Source organism: Crinia signifera, chromosome 12 (genome assembly GCF_055691185.1).
Source record: "Crinia signifera chromosome 12, ASM5569118v1, whole genome shotgun sequence".
NCBI classification, from domain to species: domain Eukaryota; kingdom Metazoa; phylum Chordata; class Amphibia; order Anura; family Myobatrachidae; genus Crinia; species Crinia signifera.
This window is the reverse complement of record NC_139228.1, coordinates 75,328,371-75,347,162: the sequence shown is the minus strand read 5'-3', so window position 1 is coordinate 75,347,162 and position 18,792 is coordinate 75,328,371. Positions and strand designations below refer to the sequence as shown.

At 47.0% G+C, this 18,792-nt stretch overlaps 1 protein-coding gene across 1 annotated transcript in view; it reads left to right on the top strand.

The window, feature by feature from the left end:
- The window catches only part of FANCM (FA complementation group M), a 176,710-nt gene that overhangs the window by 101,156 nt on the left and 56,762 nt on the right, over positions 1-18,792 (top strand). The window contains exons 5-7 of the mRNA XM_083167295.1: positions 12,188-12,319; positions 14,579-14,711; positions 16,139-16,228. Of these exons, the coding sequence (XP_083023421.1) occupies positions 12,188-12,319; positions 14,579-14,711; positions 16,139-16,228 (355 nt within the window). The remainder of the gene's footprint in view (positions 1-12,187; positions 12,320-14,578; positions 14,712-16,138; positions 16,229-18,792) is intronic.

Sequence of the window (18,792 nt, the reverse complement as noted above, 5' to 3'; positions counted from 1 at the left end):
CAATCTAGGTCCTCGTCCTATCTCTGTGTATGATTGCTATACTGACTGTCAGGGGCTTATTCTGTTCAGTAAAAGTGGAGATGCTGATTGGTCACTAGATGGAGCACTTCCAGTAGATTGTGTTTCTGGCATTTGATCACTTGAGCCCTGTCAGCATGACAGCTTCTACGCCTATTAACTATAAACATGCACTTTGCTACAGCATTTCTTATTACCTGTTCGGAGATTATATTTTTTTAACAAATTGTCGAGTCCTTAGTTCACTAGCTCCCGCACCACCCACCCACACACACACACACACACCCACCTGTCAGTCACCACCAGCTCCTGGTGCTGGTGTACGGACAGTCAGCGGAACACACGTACACACAGCACTTAGCACTGATGGATCTATAGATCCATTGTCTGTTTTGCACAGCCGACGTGATGTCTGTGAACAACCTCGTTCAGTCACAGCGCTGGTACATATTGGCCGATGGACTAGCGATATATCGTCCATTTAATTGTAAGGCCGATATATAGGCCAGTGGGTGTTATTCTGGTTGGGTGCAAAAGCAAATTCCTTCTTTAACCCCTTCAGTGGTGTTTTTTTTATTTTTTATAAGGGAGCACTCCCCACTGGATGAATTTTTTCTGGGGAATGCTCCCTAAAAGAAACCCACCACTGCAACCCCTGTGCCGGGCAGCAGCGCTGAACTGTCCATCAGCCGCTGCCTGGCCCTGCCCCCGGCAACCGGGCTGTGTGTGCGGCTGATGTTACAAGGTATAGGTAGAAGGGATTCTGCGCGGGGGGGGGGTCCAGACTTTGGATTGACATGCATTCAGTCGACCCCTATTGGTTGGCATGCATTCAGTGCACACAATCAAAATTTCGACAAAGTAATTGCCGACATGGTTTTTTTCAACAACAACAAAAAAATGCTATTTTTTCCTTACTTTGCCATCCACCTGGACTACCCTTGGGAACAGTAAAGTCACCTGGGTTTAAGCATGGCGAGCGATGCATGGCTTGAGTTTACATTACATAGATCAGCCTATCGGATACTAACTGTCAAGTTGCTGTTTTTTAATGACAGTTAGGAGCCGATTGGCTGCTGCATTATCACTGGCAACTTTATCACTTCACCAGGCTTAATAAATCTGCCCCACGGTTTTCTCAGCGCTTGTTTACACCACTGTTACCAGGGTGGGTGACAAAAAGGTGCAGAAGGGTTGGGTAGCTCTGTGATGGGTATCCTGGGGTAGATGATATGTAGTAATTTGTTGGCATGGAGATGTGCAGTGGTTCTGACGAGGCTCGGCGAATGTAGGACTGTCCGATCATGTGTACTGACAGCAGCGCCTTTCTTTCTCATCCAAGATTTTCCATTTTGTCAATTTTGATCAGTGAAGCCTGTGACCGCCTCCATTCTTCCTGGTGTCACATGTGCTCGTGACACACACACACACATACACACACACAAACACACACACACACACGTGGTATATGGCTGATGTGGGGACTCGTAAACATTGAGTTTGTCCCCTTCACAGACATACACTGCCTTAGCTGTTGCCTTGTGGGACCTTTTTTTATGGTGGTTGAAAGTATTAAAACTAATCTTAAAATTAATTTCTTGTATAGACTCGTTTATGTGGGGAAAGCACTATATTAGTGTGTGTGTTCATTCCATAACCCTGCACCTTTCAAACACCGTGCAGTTCCTTTTCCCTGCCTCGGGTGTCACTGTCTGCTGTGGCGCCTCTCACATTGTGCCCTGTATCTCTATATAGTCCTGACTGCACTAGAAGCACCAAATCAGACAGTGACACCCCAGGCAGGAAAAAGGAACTGCATGTGTTTAAAAGCTGCAGGATGCTAGAATGAAGAAAATAAATAAATATATACATACTTTGTATACTACTGCTAGGCTTATCTTCCTCTCCCGCCGCTCTACCTCTGCCTCCCCCCTCTGTCTATCTCTTCACTGGCTCCCCATTCCTTTCCGAGTTCTCACCACAACCTACAAGGCTCTCGCCTCCTCCACCGCTCCTTACCTCTCTTCACTGATCTCTATCCACACTCCCTCCCGTCCTCTTCGCTCCATCGCTGACCGCCGACTGACCTCTCACCTAATCACCTCCTCCCACTCCCGTGTCCAAGATTTCTCTCGCGCTGCCCCCCTGCACTGGAACATCCTCCCGCCACACATCAGACTTTCTGATTCCCTTACCTCCTCTGAGCGCTCCCTCAAAACCCACTTCTTCCGACTAGCCTATTCCTCCTCCTCCTAACCTCTTTCGCTCCTCCTATCCTGCCTACCCTACCCCTCCATCTGTTCCCATCTGTTCCTACCTATCCTATTGTTTTTCGTTCGTCCACCCACCTCCTTTTAGTCTGTGAACTTTTATGAGTAGGGCCCTCCTTCCTCACCTCTTTACCTCACCAGTGCTCCTGCCCTGTTCTTCCTTTCCTCTACTTCATCTTCAGTCTCCTCAACAATTTCGACACCTACTTCAGAACTGATGCTGATTTTAGTTCTACCAGCTATACCCCTATTTATACTGTATTTTATCAACACACCCTGTACGTTACCTTGTCATTTGTTTTGTTTTTTTGCTGTGTACGGCGCTGCGGACACTTTGTGGCGCCTTATAAATAAACAAACTACTACTACTACTACGAGAGCACAGCCCTTCATCCACTAGAAATTCATATTTTACTGATTTTAGTAGTGTGTGTGTGTGTGTGTGTGTGTGTGTGTGTGTGTGTGTGTGTGTGTGTGTGTGTGCGCGCAATCTGTAGATACCAATTGGTACGCGCCCATTAATACTGACATCGGAGGGTGACTGACAGTCTTGCTAACTTGCCATTGGATTGATAGAGGCATTCGCAGGAGTGTGGGCAGCGATTGGCTAGAGCTACAGCAGATCCTTGTTGCATTGGAGCTGTGTGATAAGTTATCATCCTGCCGTCTAGATACAGGGTTAATGTAAATGCGTCACATTGTACTATGTAACCGAGCCACCGTCTAGCAGATTTACACAGGTAAGAAGCGAGGAAATGGGTTATGTTTACTGGCTCCGGCGGATCGTGTTACCCGCCTGTGTCTGACAGGAGACTAGATTGTCCCCACTCCACCAAGTCCGTATAATCTGTCTTTAAGAAACTCCTCATAAAAATAAACCCATTTCCAGCCATTGCCTCTGACAAGATCTTAAGTTGACCGTATGGCTACTGCAGCCCCAGACTTAGAGGATTCAGGGGACGCATTTTACAGTATTAAATGGATTTCCATAAAGCTGTAGGCAGAAGTGAATGTGAGTTTATATAAGAGACGGTCTGCGGCGCTTCCTTTTATTGTAATAAGACCAATCTCATTTCCTAATGACTCCGTGCTGGGAGGCTGGCTAGTATTTCTTACCGGACGTCTGTAATGTAAAGGCGGCTGGGAGGTCTGGCCAACCTGTTGGGAAACTACACATCCCAGCTTGCCCAGCATTCCCAAATAGCAAAACTGTGGCAAGGCATGCTGGGACTTGTAGTTTCCCAACAGTTGCAGAGCCACAGGTTGTATGTAGGTTATATATAGGTGTGAGACGCATAGCAGCACTTGCCCCTCGTTGTCTTACATAGTATGCGCGCACACACCCAGGCTGGGAGGGTATAGGTCATAGGGTTCACTCAATGAAGGTCAACATAGATTCAGTCCACCACAGAGAGGCGGTAACGCTAGTTAGACACAGACGGCTGATCGGCGGTACCATGGTCAACGGCACTTTTTCAGGATTTTTGGTTGCCGAATGTCACAGGGTTCCCCGGGGACACTGTATATGTGCACAGTGTCCAGTCGCCATGCTTAGGGCACAATGTTCTATTCTAAGTCTATGTCCACTTGGATAGTAAAGAATGATCCAAGTGGACCAGCACCAAAAAATCCTGAAAAAGTCCCTTCGACCATGGTCCTGCCTATCAGCCGCCGGTGTCTAACTAGCGTCACCGCCTCTCTAGCGGCCGCCTACTAACTTTTATGCGTCTAACTAAGCCTGGTCCATCTAAACCCCGTCGTCTGGATACCGTATTGAAATACCCCCTGTCCGCACATGTCTGGTCAAAATAAAATCTCATGTTGACCTTTTCACGATCGATCTTCCCATTGTCATTCTATCCCAGCTGGGATGTGAATTACATTATGCCCCCCAAAGTCTTTCCTGGCTCCAACGTTCAAGGTCTCCGCTGCCGCCCTCTGCCCTGCGCACTCCCGCAAGTCATGCACTACCAGCGGATGTTCCGCTGATTGTCAATAGCGAGGAGAGTGCGGCAAATATGGGTTCTCTCCCGCAAGTGACCTGTCACCATACACAACACTCTGCCCGTGGAAGAATTTACTTCTCTGTAAAACAGCATCAGTACCTTCCAAAGTATAAGGAATCCAGATGAAGGTCTAAAGTGTTTAGGTCAACATCGAACATGAGTTTTTTACAATTTTTGTTATTAATTTTTGATTTTTTTTTTTCATACTTTCAATATCTTTATGAACTCTGATTGGGAACGGTAAGGTTTGCTGGACACCGCAATAGAGGAGTGAGGCGCCATGTCCGAATTGTGGCAAGCAAAGCACTACAGTAATTGGTGCCTGTGTCCACATTCACACGTAAAATAACCCATGAAAAATTCATGCCCACCTATTGACTGTGGACCTAGGTGCTTTAGATTAGGGATGCGGAACCTTCGGCCCTCCGGCTGGTGTTAACTACACATATCAGCATACCCTGCTACGGTTTTGCTATTTGGCCACGCTAATGCTGCTGCAGGGCATGCTGGGATGTATAGTGCAACAGCTGGAGGGCCAAAGGTTCCTATCCCTGCTTTAAACCTTTGAATCAACATTGTGTGTTCATGGAACATGCGCATTGTTATCGCCTGACTAGATGGATACTGCCTGCCGTATTTATCTAGTGATCTCCAGTGTACACTGGTCATGGCAGGTCGCTCAGCTAAGATCGCTGTGTGCTCAGAGATCTGTTGTTAACCCCATCACTAAGCACAGAGGCTCGCTCTCCCCTTGTGTACCAGGCATTAGTTACACAGTGCTATTAACCCCTTCAGTGACACTCTGGGCTATGCTCCAGTGCCCCGACTGGCAAACCGGGAAAATTCTCGGTATTGCCACTGCCTGCGCTGCTTAGTGCTCGGCAGCACCTCTGAGCTGAGCGCTGAGCCCAGCTTCAGACCTTGCCCGGCCTCCTTCCACCCCCCCGGCTGTATGTGGCATGCCCTTGCTAACGTCACCCTGCACACAGCCGGGTTACCGGGGGCAGGGCTGATGTAGTGCTCAGTGGCGCTGCCCGGCCCCGGGAGACACAGTGGTGGGGGTTTTTTAGGGAGTGCTCCCAAAAAATTACTCACCCAGTGGGGACCACTTTCTGAGCAAAAAAAACACCACTGAAGGGGTTAAATATGTCCTTGTACATTACAATCTGGGAACAGACAATGTTCTCTACCCCTTTTTTGTTTTTATGGTTTCCTTTTAAATAGCAGTCAGCAAGGATCTCTGCCTGCCCCGCTGAGGCATATTACTTGTACCAGTGTCTCACAGGGTACATTGGCTGGGCACAGATACCTATTGCAGTGTCTCTCACATTGGCAGTGCACAGATACCTATTGCAGTGTCTCTCACGTTGGCAGTGCACAGATACCTATTGCAGTGTCTCTCACATTGGCAGTGCACAGATACCTATTGCAGTGTCTCTCACGTTGGCAGTGCACAGATACCTATTGCAGTGTCTCTCACATTGGCAGTGCACAGATACCTATTGCAGTGTCTCTCACGTTGGTAGTGCACAGATACCTATTGCAGTGCACCTCACATTGGCAGTGCTCAGATACCTATTGCAGTGTCTCACATTGGCAGTGCACAGATACCTATTGCAGTGTCTCATGTTGGCAGTGCACAGATACCTATCGCAGTGTTTCTCACATTGGCAGTGCACAGATACCTATTGCAGTGTCTCTCACGTTGGCAGTGCACAGATACCTATGGCAGTGTCTCTCACGTTAGCAGTGCACAGATACCTATTGCAGTGTCTCACGTTGGCAGTGTACAGATACCTATGGCAGTGTCTCTCACATTGGCAGTGCAGATACCTATGGCAGTGTCTCTCACGTTGGCAGTGCACAGATACCTATTGCAGTGTCTCTCACGTTGGCAGTGCACAGATACCTATTGCAGTGTCTCTCACGTTGGCAGTGCACAGATACCTATTGCAGTGTCTCTCACGTTGGCAGTGTACAGATACCTATGGCAGTGCACCTCCCATTGGCAGTGCACAGATACCTATTGCAGTGTCTCTCGTTGGCAGTGTACAGATACCTATGGCAGTGTCTCTCACATTGGCAGTGCACAGATACCTATTGCAGTGTCTCTCACGTTGGCAGTGCACAGATACCTATTGCAGTGTCTCTCACGTTGGCAGTGCACAGATACCTATTGCAGTGTCTCTCACGTTGGCAGTGCACAGATACCTATTGCAGTGCACCTCACGTTGGCAGTGCACAGATACCTATTGCAGTGTCTCACGTTGGCAGTGCACAGATACCTATGGCAGTGTTTATCACATTGGCAGTGCACAGATACCTATTGCAGTGTCTCACGTTGGCAGTGCACAGATACCTATCGCAGTGTTTCTCACATTGGCAGTGCACAGATACCTATTGCAGTGTCTCTCAGGTTAGCAGTGCACAGATACCTATTGCAGTGTCTCACGTTGGCAGTGTACAGATACCTATGGCAGTGTCTCTCACATTGGCAGTGCAGATACCTCAGGCAGTGTCTCTCACGTTGGCAGTGCACAGATACCTATTGCAGTGTCTCTTACGTTGGCAGTGCACAGATACCTATTGCAGTGTCTCTCAAGTTGGCAGTGCACAGATACCTATTGCAGTGTCTCTCACGTTGGCAGTGTACAGATACCTATGGCAGTGCACCTCACATTGGCAGTGCACAGATACCTATTGCAGTGTCTCTCGTTGGCAGTGTACAGATACCTATGGCAGTGCACCTCACATTGGCAGTGCACAGATACTTTTGCAGTGTCTCTCACGTTGGCAGTGCACAGATACCTATTGCAGTGTCTCTCACGTTGGCAGTGCACAGATACCTATGGCAGTGTCTCACGTTGGCAGTGCACAGATACCTATGGCAGTGTTTATCACATTGGCAGTGCACAGATACCTATTGCAGTGTCTCACGTTGGCAGTGCACAGATACCTATCGCAGTGTTTCTCACATTGGCAGTGCACAGATACCTATTGCAGTGTCTCTCAGGTTAGCAGTGCACAGATACCTATTGCAGTGTCTCACGTTGGCAGTGTACAGATACCTATGGCAGTGTCTCTCACATTGGCAGTGCAGATACCTCAGGCAGTGTCTCTCACGTTGGCAGTGCACAGATACCTATTGCAGTGTCTCTTACGTTGGCAGTGCACAGATACCTATTGCAGTGTCTCTCAAGTTGGCAGTGCACAGATACCTATTGCAGTGTCTCTCACGTTGGCAGTGTACAGATACCTATGGCAGTGCACCTCACATTGGCAGTGCACAGATACCTATTGCAGTGTCTCTCGTTGGCAGTGTACAGATACCTATGGCAGTGCACCTCACATTGGCAGTGCACAGATACCTTTGCAGTGTCTCTCACGTTGGCAGTGCACAGATACCTATTGCAGTGTTTCTCACATTGGCAGTGCACAGAAATGTGATGAATTGGCTGCTAGCTGTTGATGGCAGCGGGCAGTACCCTCTGGTCCATGGCATTCACACAAAGTACACCGCGTCTCTGCTGGGAACAGTCTGTTTTACTCTTTTTGTTGACTCTGTTCATTCATCTGGGTGCAGAGTAGAATTAGCTCAGACTGAGAACACATTCTCCTATTTGCAGCTCAGTGAATTTTAACGAGGAGGAAGGTTTCCATAGAGATCAGTGATCTACTGTATTTCAGTTGTTATTATTAACTGGTGTTTATATTGTGACTATTTAATTTACATTGCTTAATTCCTTCACAATTCCCAATGGAGCTCTTCTGAAATGTTGTGTGACGCGACTTAATTGCACACGGCCCATGGTGAAAACATCACGGTTATACACCTCCTGTGCACTAGCCATAAGTCCCATGCTCTGGACTCGACCCTTATTGTTAGGGACGCACCAGAGGACGGTGTTTAGTGTGCACCTACCTGTTTTTCTCTGTGTTACCACACAAAGGCGCACATTTGTACTCAACGGTGCAGCAGTGGAAGAAACAACAGTGTTCAATAGAATCATTCCCGGAGGCATTGTGGTGGCTTGTGTAGCTGCCTGCTTGCAAAATGCATACTGCAGAACGGTCTCAATTTGGGAGACTTGAAACAAGGGCCCTTATCCAGATCTGATCGCAGTACAAATTTGTTCTCAAAATGGGCAAAACCATGTGCACTGCAGGTGGGGCAGATGTAACATGTGCAGAGAGAGTTAGATTTGGGTGAGTTATTTTGTTTCTGTGCAGGGTAAATACTGGCTGCATTATTGTTACAAATCCTATAGTGTATGGGGCTTTAGATTCACTCATTTTATAACGTCAACAAAAGCTGGTGTTACCATATAGAGGCCTGCGGGCTTCTTTCTGCATCTATGCTGTAGAGGGATCCCTAGAATATTGCAGAGAAGCCGCTCGATACTTGCCGCTTGATAAAGCGCAATACACAATTCGCCTCATTTGCTGGAATACCGTGTGGCTGTTCAGTAATCATAAGTAGTGCTAGAGCTTCTATTCCAATCTTAGTTTCCTCTGCATGGACCTATAACTGTACTGTAAGGTACAGCCACAGAGAAGCCGCTGTGCAGTCCCGTACAACTACCGTAGTGTGCTGATGCGGTAGGAGACCTCTGAGAAGAAAAGCTTTGCAGTTAGGAGTACTGCATTGATATACATAGCTACAGATCACCATTGCGATATTCCAGACTGACCACTTACAAGGCCAGGTAATATTCATCCACTGAGAGAGTTCCTGACATCAGCACTCCCAGAAAGTGAGGGGCGATACACCGCCATTTCCAGTAACGCTGGCCAACCACTAAATGTTTCGAATACACGTTCGTTAATTGGGGTGGAGAATAGTTCTACAGTAGCAGTAAACTGATTTTAATAACCAGGCGGTTGCACCAAGTAGTGAACACGCAGATCCGGATCTCTAGCTGGCTAATATTTTTCCAAATACCTTTTCGGAAATTGTTGGGTTTTATTATTGAATTCGGATATCAACTGCTGTACCATGGCTGGTCATACCTGGTACAGTTTATCAGCGTTTTGGTGTCGGTGTGTAAATGGAGCATGTAAGCACCCAGTCAGTGTACCGCATACCCTTACAAAGTCGACATGGGGAAAAAGATTGATACAAGCAATAGTTCTAAGTGGGAAAAGATCAACATGACTTTTTTTTCTTAACATTCTTTGTGTTTATTTGTAAATTTGAGCACATGGATCCCCAATTAGGGTACAGTACTCGCCACACTCCGCTACTGGTACGCTCTGCACACTTTACCATTATCTGCAGCCTAACCCTAACCTTCACCTCCCTGCATCCTAACCCTAATCATTACCTCCCTGCAGCCTAACCCTCACCATTACCTCCCTGCAGGCTAACCCTAATCATTACCTCCCTGCAGCCTAACCCTCACCATTACCTCCCTGCAGCCTAACCCTAATCATTACCTCCCTGCAGCCTAACCCTCACCCCTACCTCCCTGCAGCCTAACCCTTACCCCTACCTCCCTGCAGCCTAACCCTCACCCCTACCTCCCTGCAGCCTAACCCTCCCCATTACCTCCCTGCAGCCTAACCCTAATCATTACCTCGCTGCAGCCTAACCCTCACCATTACCTCCCTGCAGGCTAACCCTAATCATTACCTCCCTGCAGCCTAACCCTCACCATTACCTCCCTGCAGCCTAACCCTAATCATTACCTCCCTGCAGCCTAACCCTCACCCCTACCTCCCTGCAGCCTAACCCTTACCCCTACCTCCCTGCAGCCTAACCCTCACCCCTACCTCCCTGCTGCCTAACCCTAACCTTCACCTCCCTGCAGCCTAACCCTCCCCATTACCTCCCTGCAGCCTAACCCTAATCATTACCTCGCTGCAGCCTAACCCTCACCATTACCTCCCTGCAGCCTAACCCTCCCCATTACCTCCCTGCAGCCTAACCCTAATCATTACCTCGCTGCAGCCTAACCCTCACCCCTACCTCCCTGCAGCCTAACACTCACCTCCCTGCAGCCTAACCCTCACCATTACCTCCCTGCAGCCTGACCCTCCCCATTACCTCCCTGCAGCCTAACCCTAACCTTTACCTCCCTATCCCCAAGTCCCCCAGTAGTGCGTACAATATTAATGTAATTGCCAAATGAATGTCTCCTAAGCCTGTATTTGTGCACACTTGCTGTATAACACCCTTTGTGCTTATGTTTGATTACTTGTGTCCTGTGTGTTCTCCGTAGCCCTTCCCTGTCTCCTGTGCGCTAATGCAGTGTCTAAGAGGCCTCATTTCTGGCTGGTAATAGACTTATTTTCTGCACTAATGGTAAACCGCAAATTATTTATAATGCGCCGCCACAAATAGGGCTTTTAGCCCAGTAACATTTATTATTACAATTTTTTTGATTTAACGATCCTTTAACCTGAAGTAGAGCTAACATCTACTCCTAACATATTCCCGCTCCTTTTGTTCCCTTTTGTGTATTAACGGAACCCAGTATATACCGGGTGGGGCTGCTGTGTATTCAGTCTCCGGTACTGCATTGTATTGCGCCTGGTTATGGGTTCTCTCAGTTGCTGTCCAGTAATTATCTGTTCCCTAAGCTCTGCATCTGCTGACCACTCTGTTCCTAATGGTATCTCCAGGAATCCACTCGAGGGGGTATTCAACCTCGCCATTCCTGATGGGGGGGAAGTAGCGGCGGGGCCCTATTCAACGCTGTCTTCCCTTACAGCATTGAACAGGGGTCTCGGCAGAACATGCCCGATGTCACAAGCAGTGGAACACATTCTGCCGAGAACGGCCGGGAATTGACAAGCTCCAGGCCGCAGCTCGCCGATTCCTGGCCCCTTCTCTGAGCTCGGCAGGCAGCACATTGAATTCCGCCTGCAAAATCCCTGTCGAGCCGGCCAAGAACGGGACAGGGTCACCGCTGTCGGACCAGCCCAACAGTCGTGACCCAACAATGAATACCCCCCTTGGTGTTCTGCTCATGGGGTAGCATTTCTGTCTTTATGCAATCGGAGGTCCAGACTCTCCAGGCAGCCCCCTGTCCATCTGCTCTTTCACACTCCTCTCTCTATGGACCCTCTAGCCCAGTGGTTCCCAACCCTGGTCCTCACGTACCCCCAACAGTGCACGTTTTCCAGGTCACCCGGCAGGTGCACTCATTATTCAGGCACATTTTAAAAGATCCACAGGTGGAGGAGCTAATTATTTCACTTGTGATTCTGTGTGGAGACCTGGAAAACGTGCACTGTTGGGGGTACTTGAGGACCAGGGTTGGGAACCACTGCTCTAGCCCACACTGGGTGACCGATTTTGCGTCATGTAAAAACCACCTTTTCCTCACTTCCCTGCCCCAGACCATTGCATCCTGTAGAAGTAGGTGGTCATTTTAGTTTGACATCATTAGGTTGACCACTATTGGTCAAGTAAAAGGGATCATTAGGTCGACCACTGAAGGTCAACAGAGCTTAGGCTGACACCTTAAAAAGGTTGACATGAAAAACCCTCATCTGCTTTTTTACGATGTGATCCTTAAATGTAGATATATTTATCGGAGCTGCCTGTTTTAAATTCAATCTTTTAACACATTGGGGAGAACTATAGGCCTGTCTAAGGTGAACGCTCCCCCCGGTTCCATAACAAATCAACCCCTAAATCCGCTAACCAGAAAAGTTCCCCATGGCAAGAGCACACCAAAAAAAAATTGGGTGCTCACACTTTTTTTTCCCCCCTGCAATATGTATTTTGCACCAACTCTCTACAGCAGTGGTGTCAAACCCAAAGCACAACATTTTGCAGGGCACGTTGGGAAGTGTAGTTCCACAACAGCTGGAGGGCCATGAGTTTGACCCCACTGGTCTACAGTATATGTCAGATTATTGATGTAGATGTCATTTCTTCCGCAGGTACTAGAAACAGTCGCCGGACGACTGATACAAAACAAATTGTTAAAGCGGACTGAGATTCCCAATCTGACAAAATACCAACTGATTATGAATCGAGATCACTTCAGACAAAACCCACCTCCCAATATTGTGGTAAGTGCGCAAAGAGATCATTTTATTTCCAAAGCACAGACTATAACGAGTTTCTGGGAGTCGACCCCTGATGGCCTGGAATTGTGCACAACCCAGTAAATACTTATAACAAAAGGTTCTTGACATGGGTGGATTGGGATGGAACCACCAGCCTGGGAAATTAATGGAAGCAGCCCTAAACAGGGCGTCTCTATATGCAAACATGCACATACTACATTAAATCGTCTGATTAGTCATTGTTGTGTTATCACCCGGCACCTTTCTCATACATTACCTGGAATATGCAGTGTGGGACCGACATCCGGCATCCCTAGAAGATGTGTGGAGGCTCGGGATAGGAGGGCTTAGGTTTGGAAGTAGGGGAAGTTAGACTGCGGAGAAGGGAAGGTTAAGGTTAGGCTGTGGAAAGGGAAGTTTAGGGTTAAACTGTGGTGGAGGGGCGTAGGTCTAGGCACTAATGCTGTGTACACATGGGTAGATATAACTTTCGATTTTAACTATATAGTCTAAATTTAATGGAGATCAAAGCGAAATCAAATGCTTTTAGCAGCATTTGATGCAGATTCGATCCCAAAGCACGTTCACGTTTGTGTGTCTCAAACACTGTTGGCAGCGAGTGGAACTACAGCTCTTTGTCACACATGCACAAGCACATAGGCAATCACAAGGTAGCAGACTAGCTCTCGAAGCATTAGCTTTGAGCGGGCTTACTAGTAATTAAGTAAATAATTAACGTCTGCTTTGTTCATTGCAGAAGTCATATCTTGTGGTATTTTCTTTGTTGGTTAATCTAATAATGCTTGGAAAATGTAATATACATGTTTGTTGTAGCTTATGTAAGAGCTGATGGCGGCCATTTCTGCGGCTGCCTCCTCAGGTAGGAGAATAACTAGCCACTTGCTCCGACTTGTAGAGGTTCGCCTGCTCTGTTCTGATCCTGGTCTCCGGCCGTGAGATCTGCGTACGTTCCTAGAGAAATACACCTCATTATTATTGGAGTCCCCACAGAGGCGGTCTAAGCTCGGTGGGTGACAGATTAGGAGGACGCTCGCTGAGGGACCTCATTTCCTGTACTGCAGAAAGCTGTCTGCAAAGTAGATCTCAGCACGCCTGGCCAGTAATTATGGATATGTCAGTTCTACCAAGCTATTTCTTTGTAGGACACGGAGGGGGCTGTTTGGCCCTCCAGCTGTTGTTGAACTACACATCCCAACATTCCCTGCTAGAGTTTTGCTTTTTGGCCATGCTAAAATTGTTGCAGTTCAACAACATCTGGAGGGCCAAAGGTTCCCCATCCCCGTAGATGCTGAGGAAGTGCTATAGGGAACCTATACACAGCGGAGGCAGATGTGTCTTGTGTTTAATCGGCAATTAGGAGACTGTATGATGCCCATTATCAGGGCCCCAGTGGCACATTGGCAGCTATGCGCACCTAGACACAGTGGTACAGAAAGGGGGGTGCATGTGTTATAGGTGGGGCCAACAATTCCTGGAGGCAGCAAGAGCTTATCTCAACCCAGCACGTGCTTCAGTACAATCGTTTTGTTCTGTATGTTATTCTGAGTGCGTGACCACACCTCCTACAATTAGGCCACACCCCCTGAAAATTACCTGGGCTCTCCACTGCTCTGCAGAGACATATAGGGCCCAATTCAGACATGATCGCAGGGCGGCATATCTTCGGAGCACAGTGATAAAGTAAAAGCTGCCACGCCAGAGTGTCGTCCCACCCCTGTGCATGGCTGTAAATGCGAACAGAGGGAAATTAATTCGGAAACACTCCCCCCCCCCCCAATCCCGTGTGCAGCCGCAGCAATAACCACGGGTGATCATGGCCGCTGGTCAGTGTCCCTCCCTCTCAGGGGCCAAACCCACCTGTGTTTTTTTTTTTTTTGCTGGCCATGAATCGTCTTGCAAACAGCGGCTTCATTTGCAGGGGGACCTCGCGCATGCGCACAGCGTACCATGCACATGCGCGGCCTTTGGATTATTGACAGGGCTGCATAAAGGTCTGAATCAGGACCATGAATCCTAGGTCATCCTGACTATGTTTTTAATTAACCCCATGAACGTAATAAAATGCAGAGCAAGTTCTGTGTTGAGGAAACAGTGTGCCCCCCCCCCCTTCTGTGCGCCGTATGTGGAGCAACGTTGTATTGCGTAATTCACAACGACCGCTCCATTCACAATATTACCAGTACGTTGAGTCTGGGTTGGTTCATGTGTAGTGAGTCAGAATGACCTTCTGTTTCCTTCCAGGGGGTTCAGATCGGAATGGTTGAAGGTGACTTTGCTCTCTGTATAAGTTTGTATCACGGCTATGAACTGCTATTACAGATGGGAACACGTTCTCTCTACTACTTTTTGCGTTCCACAATGGATGGGTCAAAAGGTAAGTTTATTTATAGGCAATGTATCTTTTATATATGACTTTATTCTAGCATCCCCTCCCCCTGATCATGAACCCCATAATTTGGCATGGGATTTGGGCATTTTAACCCCCAGTGATGAGGATGGTCAACCATCAGGTCTAGAAACACCAAGTTATACACCAGTGTGGTTATTTGGGGGACAGGCTACAAGGTAGTCTAGGTGGTATCATGTGCCACCTAGATGTTCTCTGCAACATCAAATACCCGCTGGAGACTATATGGAGAGGTGGATACACTTGTCTACACGTGGTGGTCTTATGTTATTCCGGGACCAAGTATGTAATGTGATCACACAAGTATCGGGCACATGGATACCTCGCGGTGCTCCAATAGCGCCACTCAGGGCACCGGTGCCACATACGGATATCCTCTGGACAGACTGTTGGGCCATATTTGCAACACTGCCACAGAACTGAATGTTTCCCGTGGCTCCTGCTGTGTCAGATCTTCTCTAACTGGATTGGTTTGTAATAGTGATGGTTTGGGATGACTGATTGTGTGGTTGGTTTAGTCTTTAGGATGTTTGGTTGAAACGTACCATGTTTGGCTACCAAATTTGCTGATTTGTGGCCAGCATTGGAAATGTGTTCAATTGATACAATGGGAAAAATAAAATGAAAAAACCTTCCCAGTGTCGGCTAAAAGAACGCAGCGTTGCACCATAATTTCTTTTCCTTGATATTAAGAAAAGTGTCGTCCTGACCCAGATGTGTTTTTAAAAAGAATTTGAGGATCTCGCCAAGAGTGTTCGCTCCGGGGAATTCCAAATGCCCATGAGCAGACGACCACCATCGGGGACAGGTCCCTTATAGCCCTTTCACACCAGCCACCTGGCAATTACCCGTCATTTTTAAGTGCCGGGTAATTTTGCCGGGTACAGCTGGACCCCATTCTGCAAATTACCAGGTTAAAGCTTTTCAACCTGGTAATTTGCCGCAAAACCCGGGTTTTATGGTGGTGTGAAAGTGTCAACACAGGTCTTAACTCCCGGAACTCCAAGCCTGTTCAAGAGCATGTGTTGACCCTTTCACACCACCAAAAAAAAAACGGGTTTCCCGGCAAATTACTGGGTTGAAAAGCTTTAACCTGGTAATTTGTTTTGTGGTGTGAATTTTACACCGTAAAATGAATTGACATGACATCACTGCCCATGCGTTCCACTCCTTTGTCTGGTTTAATTCCAGGTGAAGGAAAAGTGATCCAGTGGAATCCAAAACAAAATTCTTCAAGCCAAATTCTACCAAAATGTATTGGTCAAAACTCCGGTGCCCAATGCATATCGGACACATTCATTTTACAACTGTATAATCCTGTATTCTGGTCTTTTCTCTTAAGGCCGGTTTTAAAAGTAGTTGCTGATCTCTCGTCTCATCTTTTATTGTCTCAGGGATGACTCGCGCAAAAAACGAGCTTAGCCGGAATGCTGACTTCATGAATATATATCAGCAACTGGAATCCATGTTTTCTGCTTCTGATGGTACATGACGAATCTGAGGTCTTGTGTGTCTGTCATATCCGTATGGTTTATCAGTCCCCAAATGTATTCATTAACACTTTCCAGGTTCTCCTAATATGCTGCTACCTTCTATACAGATCTTTTATTTTATCAACCATGATGACCTCTTAATGGTAGTCTAGTAGCTCCCATATGTAGTCTTTGTTGGGTTAGTTATGATCACTAACACATTGGGGGAAATTAAATAGGATGAGAGATTCAAAAAGTGAGAGATTTGGTAAGAAATCTCCAGTGAGAATAGTCTGCAACAAGTTGTAATGCTCTGCCTGTGGGTTGTCTCCTTTCGCAAGGATGATGGAAAAGAGACAAGGATGTGGTAAGAAATGACTGGGACCTAGAGGTGGTTGCTCATTGTCTAATAGCAAAGCGGCAAAATGAAACTGGTTTTGCAGTGTAGATGATTGCCGCTTTAAAAAAAATGGAGATTTCTTACCAAATCTCTCACTGTCTGAATCTCTCATCCTATTACATTTTCCGCATTTTATATTTACAGGTGACTATGGGAGTTCCTGTGTAATGCTGGCCATACATCAGAAAGATCGGTCTTAAGATTGATTGCGCTCTTGATTGTGTCCAATTCCCAGGCAGTCCTTGGTGGTTTTTGGACACACAATGTGCACACAATCTGCATACAAACCATCTTAAGGGGCATACACACGTAGAGATCTGTGCTAAGCAATTTTGCTAAGCAATTTTGATGGTGTCAAGATCTCCCATGGAGAACACATACACACGCAGAGATTTGTGCTAAGGAATTTTGCCTAAGCAAAAAAAGGCCGGGTAGTTGTTCAGAATGAGAGATTGCGATCAGTATCTCTCATTCTGTACACACAGAGAGATTTGCAGTAGCAATCATAGATTTGCTAAGCAATCTAACTAGATTTTGACTGCATGCACTGACTTAGTTAGCAAGAGATATTTAATCTCTCGGAGCATACACACGGAGAGATATGTGCTTACTTTCTAAGCAATCTAGTCAGATTGCTTAGAAAATAGCACAAATTTGCGCCGTGTGTACACCCCTATACGATCAATTGAGATTGTATGATTGGGTACAATATCTTTCTAATGTATGGCCACCTTAAGCCATTTAAGTACTTTAAGAGCTTTAATGGATGGAGAATTCTTGGATTGTTTGGAGCGAATATTCAGCTGATGTACTTGTAAAAACTACAGTGGAACAGTTTGTTGTCCTGGCTGTAATAACTGGTACAGTATGTCCCGATTGGATGATTAGACACCCATCTGTCTGGGAAGGTAGAAATATCCATTTAATAGACTAAGTATTTAATCCTGTATTCCGACAGTCGGAATCCCAGGCCGTTTATCTCTTGACTGCAACGCAACAGTCGGATTTCAATGTTCTGAGTGTCGGAAAGTCTGAAGATTGTCGAAAAACCACCGTCAATTGAACAATCTGCAGCAATGAATAGGGGACAGCCGCTAATCCCGCCGGTCTTTATGAATGTCATTCACTGATAGTTGTCCATATTCTAGGTGTCTTTGTAGCAGCCTATTCGTACTATAAATATAATTCATTTTGGAACTCTCAGCTTCGATGCAAAGAACACTAGGCCCCTCCCATATCTCTTATTCTAATTTATTGTAAAGCGAGCATTTTGTGATGTAGGTTAATCTGTGCCTGCTCCCACCTCTGCCCATACAGATTTCTATCTATACATACATACATGCATATTACAATAGTGGTTTTAGTATGTATTCTGCAGTTAATCCCCCGCCATTGTATCAGCTGTTACTGGGATAGCAGACTAATCTTTCCCTATCCTAACTTCCCATAGGGTGAGGCTTTACATTTCATCAACTAGGTTTATGGTTTGTTCCCTCGAGAATCACATCTGGCTTCTCGCAGTTGCAAATATTTTCCAAGTATTTCAAGTATGGCTACTTATGTATTATCTGGGCTCCCATTTTTCTTATGAGACCGCGTCCCCTCACGGGGCTCGCCACGCTTTGGGCACGGTAGCTCGCTGCGCTCGCCACACTATATAAAATAAACTTCATGCGTAGTTGGATAGTAGGGGTATGAAAAAAGGGGTGCATTTAACATGGGAGCCCAGATAATACATAAGTACCCAAGTATGTTTTCAGAGCTGCAGAAACTTCAAGCATAGGGATACTGCAGAAGTAACTGCCTTTTGGAGTGTACTTGTGATGGCTAGTCATCCCCGATGTCATGGGACATGGCTAGCCATCCTAGAGGTCATGGGACATGGCTAGCCATCCTAGAGGTCACTGAACATGGTTAGCCATCCCAGATGTCACTGAACATGGTTAGCCCCCAGAGGTCACGTTGAGTGGCTAGCCGCCCCAGAGGTTGCGGTACATGGCTAGCCGTCCCAGAGGTTGCGGAACATGGCTAGCCGTCCCAGAGGTTGCGGGACATGGCTAGCCGTCCCAGAGGTTGCGGGACATGGCTAGCCGTCCCAGAGGTTGCGGGACGGCTAGCCGTCCCAGAGGTTGCGGGACATGGCTAGCCGTCCCAGAGGTTGCGGGACATGGCTAGC